The sequence below is a fragment of the Solanum tuberosum genome, unplaced genomic scaffold, assembly GCF_000226075.1.
Source record: "Solanum tuberosum cultivar DM 1-3 516 R44 unplaced genomic scaffold, SolTub_3.0 scf00277, whole genome shotgun sequence".
Classification (NCBI taxonomy): Eukaryota; Viridiplantae; Streptophyta; class Magnoliopsida; order Solanales; family Solanaceae; genus Solanum; species Solanum tuberosum.
Genome location: NW_006239197.1, coordinates 344,946 through 353,560, shown reverse-complemented (window position 1 = coordinate 353,560; position 8,615 = coordinate 344,946). Strand labels below are relative to the sequence as shown.

The following is an 8,615-nucleotide window of genomic DNA, read 5'->3' as shown; positions in this document are numbered from 1 at the left end:
TGGTAGATTCCTCTTTTTTCCCCCCCCCCCCCCCCCAAGAAAAATAGACCAATGATAATATATATGAATCTTGAATGATAGTTTATTCGTCAAACTTCTAAAATTAACTTAAAAAATGAATTTTTGGTGAGAAGCAATTTGTGTTGACCAATAGATTAAATTTAAAAAACAGTTTTGAGGTTCAATTACCAAACTTTTTACTAATACTTTTAGCTTGGTTTAACTGACTAAAAGTTGTGGCATGAAACTGTTGGTCAGACAAAAAAGATACCGATCTTCTTCTTCCTAGTTTGTTATTCTTTTTTTCCCACCATAAAAAACAATATGCTTAATTCAATGTGAATGTATACATATAAGCCATTTTTCACTCAGATAAGACGTAGTGAGAGCCGTGTTTGGCACAAATATTGAAATACCACATAAAAGAGGTGGTTACATTTCTGCAACCAAGTATATGGCCTGTGGTATATATTAGTCACGTCTCTCAAAACCAATAACGTACACCATGAACATTATTCTGATATAACATAACATGTGTCTGGTTGTGATATTACCCAACTATATAGTTTATACTATAATCCCATGATAACCTGCTTTTAAACAAAACAAATACTACTACATAAATTTGGTGAGGTAAACATTTTAGTCGAAGATCTTATACTTTTTAAATGAAGGGTTAAATCAATCGCAATTCACACAATTCCACTTCTTTATTTTATTGAGAATTTATTGGAAGGGTCATAAGACCAAACTGCTTAACAAAAATGTAAGTGGCATTTATTATTCAATCAACACTCTTAACTCCAAATGAATCATTTCAGAACAACAGTGCAACAGTACACCACAGATTAGTGCCCAAAAGCAATCCAATCATTCAGATATTTGAATTAAAAGACGGATAAAATATGATGAACTTGTGTTAAAACACATCCAAATGTAACATAACTGAGGTTTCTCTAATTACACTAACATATGGAAATGGGAACAAACAATCAAAAGTACATGGTAGAAAACTAGCTTTGCCTACATTTACAAACTAAAGTTACAACTGTGAGCTTCACAGCGACATACTCAGGTCAGGTCACGTGTGACGCTGGCCATATCTAATTCCCAACAAAATAAATCCACACATGGTTGAAATTCAATAGCATCACCTTGACCCAGGATTGGCTGCAGGTACCTTAGATGGATAAGTTGAAATGTCTACATCAATCAGTGATAGGTCATAGGGTGCTGAAACATTAGTTGATGCATCCATAAGCAAAGAGTAGTTCATTGCCTCCGATTTCCCTGTTTGCTGGCCTGCAACAGGATTTTGTGGATTGTTGTTATTAGCAGATGGGGAGAGAGTAGATAATTGTACATCTTCCTGTTTGTTCCCAATTATGTGCTTGTTTTTCCTAACAGTATCCATCTCTGGGCCAGTTGGAACAAAAGTCCTTGCCCTGTACTTTGTTGCACCCCCTTCTTCAGCATCACCGTGATTATAAAGAACATAATCATGATAAGTAGGAGCAAACTGAATTCATGGAAGCAAATAACATTTGTTAGGACACATGTGGAGTACACATACAGCACAAGTGAAAATGAGCAAGTGTCTGCCTTACCTGGTGAACCGTGTCATGGTAAAAGTCATTTAGCATAAGGGCATGTCCAAGGCTAGCAGTAAAACCACGAGGAGGACCAATATTTGCGCCAGCATATTCCTTGTATGGGAATGCATAAAGATGAGCAAAAGCTGCAATAAGCATCTCAACACAAATTATAAAATTCTGGAATTCAGCAGCTTCCTCGGTATCTTTAATAAGTTCGGACTTTGCAGCAAGAAACACCAGAACACCCTGACAGAGGAAGTTAAAAAGAATGATTCGAATACCTAGAAACATCATTCTACACAGTAAATTATAATAGATGGAACAAAAGACAGTCAATTTCTGTGATTTCAGTAAAAATTTTGAAAGGAGAAAAAACTGAAGTGGGTCAGTCCCAAAAAGTGGTATCGTTAAGGGTGAAATGGAGATGGCAAGATTTAATAGTTTCCAGAAAGTGCAAAGAATCAGTTTTCGGGTACATACTAAGAAAAATGTGCCACAGAAAACGGGACAGCGGAAATAATATCATTTTAAGCTAATATGCCAGATTTGGTGCAACCAAAAAGTGTTCAGTAGTCAAAAACTGAATAATATTTTGCTTACTCAACAGCAAAGTGAGAAATAACATGTAACTGAGCAAATCTGGGGAGTTACCTGCCAGTACGTAAGGAATACAACGGATTTTATAATGATGAACTTTGGAACTGGATTAAATGGACGGAGCAGATCTTTGCATGCCACGTAAAACAAAGCCAATGCATAAAGTGCCATTGAGTATGAGATAGTATATATAATTGTGAGGTAGAGGTATGATTGGCTTGGACTGAAATTTCCGTCCTCATATTTTCCTTTTACATATAGTATGATTGTAACGAGCACTAATATGGGCTTGAGAATCACAAACTGCAAACACCCCTGCTTGCACCTTCGGATAAAGCGCCTGCATTGCTTTAACATTATCAGAAATACATTTCAAATAAATAAACAAAAAAACAAGAGATTTAAAGTCCAGTCATTTAAATGAATTAACAACATCAAAACATGGAGACCTACATAATTGAAATGTTAAATAAGGGACGATAGTTTGGTCATAGATATCAAGGGAATCACTATTTCAATTGAAATTTAAGGAGTCCTCTCAAATTCAAGTGTAGAAATGCAATGCATTCAATCACATAAAGCGCAAAAAATGAGTCACCTACATAGAACTGTGAGTAATATATATATTTTTTAAGAAATGGTTCATGCTGGAGAATTCTCAAAGGAATAGCTCTTCATTGACCAAATAGAAGTGGCTTCATGCATAAACACAACTTACCCATCCAAAGGAAGCGGAGGAAAGCAGCAGGTCATCAGACACCAATTTGGCTTTAGAATTCGACCACTCAAACTTAGAACAACAGCCCCTGGGCCACCAACCCATGCCAAGCAGAGTGATAGAAAATTATATATGACCCACGCCTCATATCTGAAAGGAAATTAGAAACTAAATAATCACAATTAACAAAAAAAACTCACCATAAGAGGTTAGACATAAGTTCAAATATAAAAGATGCATAATCATATAAATCATTCACCAACTACTCCTTTCCACCTAATATATGTTACGTCAATTTACTAGCACAGAGAACAAAAAAGGCTGAAGTTTTTTCCTATGTAGACCATCATATGCAGTTAAGACATATACATGTTTTTGCTGACTTTATATATCAGTAGCAGTCTACAAGTTGGGTAATTAACTTGACAGCTCAAATAAATCTTTGACGTATGAGACTATGAGTGCCATATCAGAAAATGTCAACACACTGTGTGGTTGAACAAAGCATAAAGTGAATTTCTTCTTCAGCTTAAAGAAGATAAAACATTGTGCAATCAATTCAATTTGGATTTTCAAATATCATTCAATATTTTTGCGAAGGCTTTACAGCACACACAGCCATAATGCAAGATAGACACGTATACCAAGTCAAGCAACTGGGCCTGAGGATCCATATTTCAAAGTATAATGCACTGTAGGCTATATAGGATTAACAAGTAGATTTTTTGACATATGGCACCCAAAGCCCAAAGGTATCAATGAAGTGAGTGAAAACCTACAGACCATGGATCAAATTCTAGCAGACAAAAGATACAAGGTGATTTCTGCCTAACCTTGTCAATAGAGTTACTCGGTACTTGTGATAGGTAGTATATATCCAGTAGAATAGTTGGAAGTGTGTGTTTATGTAATTGAGTTTTTGACGTACAACAATCTTGTTGAACTCACAGAACTTTAACTATTACCCAGCTATGTGTGCTGCAAAGATTTTAGAAGTCAACAAATAGAAGCTCGGTCATAGAAAGAGGATCTTCATTAAGTTAAGAACAAATACATGTTTCTCCACATCATAGAGCCGATTCACAACTACAATTACCCCATCAGTATTCATGACTGCTACTTGTCACAAAAGTTCAGAACGCAGAGAGAAAAGGCAGGGGCACCATTCCATGGAGCAGCAATGGGCAGTCATATTATAATAACATCAAGAAGAAAAATATGCATTAAGCCACGAAATACAAACTTGAACAGTACTTACATTTCACGAATGGAATTGAAATAGATGGCTCTCTCATTTAGGATGAGCGACAAGAATGACGTTAATGCATAAACCTGTCAAAAGAGAAAAGTAGAATTATAAACATTAGCGTGGAACTCAACAAAAAGTATAGCACAATGAAATATGCAGCTCAGAGTCAAGCTAGTTCAGAAACTATATTTGTTAAGGTCATATAGGAAAAAAATTGCATTCTCATGTTATTGGAAAGTCAAACACCATAACATCCAGATTATATGTCTGATTTTAAGATTCATAACCTGTTGGGGTACATTCAATGCATGTGGCATCTATAGTTTACCTTTAGTTTGTACTATCTGAAACAACAATTATAAAAAAATCATACTCTAGGGTACTGGGATTTTATTTAAATAAGACTAACCATCATTCCCATTTCAAAAATAAGATAACCACCATTTCGAAAACACTCTCGGTGCTGGGGTTTTATTTATTAGTCGACGGAAACTGTTGATAGTACAAGTGCACATTAAGCACCACATTCAGATTCTGAACTCCATTTAGGAACACTCACAAAATTAATTCCTCCCTTAGTATACAAAGATCTATGGAAACTAATAGCACTAAGTGTTGATGAATTTGAAATCCTACCATGCACATATTTCCTACTACAACAACAACATAACCAGTCTGATCTCACAAGTGGGGTATGGGAAGAATAGGTTACAAAGCTTACCTCTACCTTTATGGGGTAGAGAGGCGTCATTTCCGATAGACCCCCTTAAAAGATATTTCCTACTACTATAATTTAACAAATACCTTTGTTCCACATCTTCAACACTAGTTGTTCGGTTTTTCCAGATTTAACTCACCTACTATACTATTTAGTCTTTGCCAGAACCTATGGACGATCCACCTCCAACGGGATGACTACTCTTTTAAGTTTCATCTAATATTAACAAATGACAGTATGAAATATGAATCTGTTCACAAATCAACTTGATCCCTACTTTTGACCTACATAATTTTAAATACAATGAGGTTTATTGGTCAAAACATTATACCAACACAGAGCCAAATTAGGTAACTACAAGCAGTTTGGATAACTTTTAAGAGAAAGCTTTTTGAAGGAAAAAGAGTGTGCAAAATAACCTTGTTTGAATACTTCTAGTTTCTTGAAAATATGTGAGTATTTTGTTAGTACAAGAACTTTCCATTGAAATATACATTCAAAACAACAACATACTCAGTTGATCTCACATTCAAACCACTTCAAAAAAAATTGAAGATGTTTTTAAAGCATACACTTCTTCACAAAAACTTTAACCAGCAAGTTTTGAAAGTTATTTATTAATTCTATTATATTTTTCGCAAAATTTCAGAATTGTTCAAAAAAATAAAACACTACTCATTATTTTTATTTTATTTTTGATAACTGAGAAATCCATTTGTGACCTGCCCTTTGGACCAATCACAGCCTTCTAAACTCGGTGGATAATGGGCCTAGTCTCGAAGTAGTGTCTGCATATACACTATTCACAGATTAAGCCATCACAGTGTTCAAGCTTCCCTAACCACAAGAACTAGCTCTCCACTAAGATGGGATTTAGGTGCAGTCATACAATTACAGCCTACTATTTCCCTGTTGGTTTAGGTGTCCATTCAAGCCCAGCGAAAATACTCATATAATTCTTCATTATTGAAGCCTGTTATAATTGATAGCACAGCAATATAACAATCAAGTTCAACAATTGGATAGCATATAACTTCACAAGCTAAAAGCTGATTCCTAATCCAGAAAACCTCAATCTCAATACTTAAAACACTTCATGCAAAGCATAGGGATGGCTTTTTGATACCCTATGGCTCATAACTACATGAGATTCACCAATCACATGCAGGCTTGTGAGGTGTATCAATAAGCCTAGAGGCAAAGATGGAGACTACATGTGAGGATGGTTATCATGGAAACTGATTTCTTCAAGAAAACAAAACCCTTTGTTTATGTTGAGAATATAATTAACTATTAAAAATGTGCTCTCTCTAACAGCTTCATCGTGGTATCAGAGAATGCAGAGGTCCTGAGATCGAATCTCACCGCCACCCAAATTTTAAAAAAAATTCCACATGCTTGGTATATGAAAAAAGAATCAAGCCCGCACGTGAGGGGGGCGTGTTGAGATGGTCACACACTTCAACAGTTACCAACATAGCTGCCCGAATTTCTAATCAGCTAGGTAAGAAGATGGAGTTATTACGCTCACATACAGTAGAGTCACATTCAGTAAAGTATATGATATCGATTCATAATTGAGATTGTGGAAAAGAGTATTAGGGTAAAGACTGAAAGCTAGCTTGACACAAAAAATATCACATTCAACATTACAATTTGAAATCCTAAAAGTTGTATGAAATGGAAAGGTGTCAAATATCCTGGAAGGTCTGAAAATGAAAAGAATGTTGTATAAATTGGAAAGGAGTGATAGAAATAGAGTAAACTAGTTCCACTGCCATGTGAAAAAGAGCTACCATGGATGTCCTAAACATAAGTTTCTCCCATTCCTTGCCACTACAAAGAACTTCAATTACTACACTCATACACTGAATCAGCGTCATAGTGGACTGGATGATTAGAAACAGTAAGTAGTCCGCCCTTGCTCATTGTTAAGTGTCAAGAGAAAGAAACACACTACTTTTACTGGTTTGATCAAGAAGAAGAATAAAGAGAGAAAAAACACTCACAGGAACCATAAAGATGATACGGACAATGTATCTTTGATAAGTAGGCTCAGTGTAATTCAAAAGATGCCTGTATATGTGCAAAAGCGCCAGTCCAATGGCACCAACTGTGCAAGGCAACGCAATGAGGATATAGAATATGGGAGCCATTTGTTCCACAGGCTACCAAGCATCAAACACAAACACCCTTCTCTGAAACCTTAGAAATATAATCACCATTACTAAAATTAATTGAAAAATAAACAGATAAAAGAGACCAACAATTTAAGTATATCCATCTGTAAACCAAGAATCCACTTACAGTACTGAAGAAAGAACTCAAAACCCCTATGTATAGACACTTCTCTTCTTCCCCAAATAGCAGAAACTCTTGCTACAATTGAATGCTTCGCTTTTCACCTTTGATTGAATGTACACCAACCTCGGGAAATCGGGAAACCCTAACCGAATAACAAAATCTTGAACTTATCAAGAAAACTATTCCGTTAAAAAATTACACAACCCATTGAATGTATACAAGATTTAAAAATCCCAACTGGGGTTTACCCAAATATAGCCAAAATAAATAAAAAAATTAGCGCGTCTGCAGAAAAGGTAAAGACCCACTAACCTTATCGATGCAATCTGGGTAAAAGAAACCAAAGAACAGTGCCCAATTGGGTCACTTTCTCCCAATGAAATCGTCGGAGAAAGTGAAGTTTGATGAATATGACGGAACTATATAGATCTGCGACTAGAAAAATCAAGAAAAAAAATGTTAGGCGAAAAGAAAGCGCTGTTAGTGAATTGCTGATTGTGGGACAGGGAAACAATAATGGCGGCTTTAGGGGGAAAACTTATATTATATTATATTAGTAATGGAAAAACACAGATCGGTAAAAGCCACAGAAGAAAACTTGCCAAGAAATGATAAATCTTTTTACAGTCGGAAAGAAAAGGATAAATCTTGTTTGTTTGTTTTTCCTTTCTAACTGCAACTTTTGTTTCGTAGAAAAAGACGAGTGGCATTCATTTAAGAATTAAGAGATATATATTGTTGAGTTGTCTCTGATTCGATAATTATTTTAACATAATAAAATCAATTATTAACAATCACTAATCATCCACATTTTTTGTCTTTTCATTTTTTATGAAGTATATATTTTTCAAGACTTGCTTATTACTATATTTAAATTGCAAGCATAAGAATAGAATATTGGGGCAATTAAAAAAAAGAAGAAAAAAACAGTTGTATCGAGTTGGATTAACTTTTTCTGTTGCATCATTTACGTTGATAAATTTGCATTTCACATCATAACTATAGTAATTGATCGTCAAACTACCAAAATAATGTTTCCTTCTTAAATAAAAAAGAAAAGAAAATGATAGCTCAGGATTATTAAAACTGTGTACTAATTGTATTGTAATTTTAAAAGCAGAAATAAGATTGTAAATGTCATATAAGGATAAATTTGGATCAATTTGTGTGTGTAATACTTGTGTAGGGCTTATATGCTTTGTTTTCTTATTATGAAAATCACAATCATGATGCACTTATCAATAAAGTGATAACATAAACTTGATGATCTTATAAAGTCATTTACTCTATTTTGTTCCGGCAATGAAGAATGAGTATGAATTTTGGGTTTTTTAGCTACTTCAAATGGTAGTACATTAAATATTGGTGGTGGAACTGCTCTATTCTTAATCATAGGTTTTGGGTTCCAGTCCTGAGTATGGAAAAAATCTTGTT

At 34.8% G+C, this 8,615-nt stretch overlaps 1 protein-coding gene across 2 annotated transcripts; it reads right to left on the bottom strand.

The window, feature by feature from the left end:
- Window positions 1–848: 848 nt before the first annotated feature.
- LOC102600400 (transmembrane protein 184A) lies at window positions 849–7,854 on the bottom strand. 2 transcript variants are annotated; one of them, XM_006358444.2, is made up of 8 exons: window positions 7,494–7,854; window positions 7,185–7,323; window positions 6,887–7,075; window positions 4,169–4,242; window positions 2,911–3,060; window positions 2,247–2,532; window positions 1,608–1,841; window positions 849–1,519 (listed from the first exon to the last, which is right to left on the bottom strand). In XM_006358444.2, the coding sequence occupies exons 3-8, from the start codon at window positions 7,031–7,033 to the stop codon at window positions 1,151–1,153; spliced, it is 1,260 nt and encodes a 419-aa protein (XP_006358506.1). In that variant the 5' UTR covers window positions 7,034–7,075; window positions 7,185–7,323; window positions 7,494–7,854; the 3' UTR covers window positions 849–1,150. The 2 variants fall into 2 exon arrangements, with proteins under 2 accessions (XP_006358506.1, XP_006358505.1); XM_006358443.2 differs by having other exon boundaries at window positions 6,887–7,082; window positions 7,494–7,853.
- Window positions 7,855–8,615: the final 761 nt, after the last annotated feature.

Excerpts from the sequence above, each read along its gene's own strand:
- LOC102600400 (XM_006358444.2), bottom strand. The coding sequence starts at position 7,033 with ATGGCTCCCATATTCTATATCCTCATTGCGTTGCCTTGCACAGTTGGT. Across the intron at positions 3,061-4,168 it reads TTCAATTCCATTCGTGAAAT|ATATGAGGCGTGGGTCATAT; the intron begins GTAAGTACTGTT and ends ATTTCCTTTCAG. Across the intron at positions 1,520-1,607 it reads ACCATGACACGGTTCACCAG|TTTGCTCCTACTTATCATGA; the intron begins GTAAGGCAGACA and ends CCATGAATTCAG.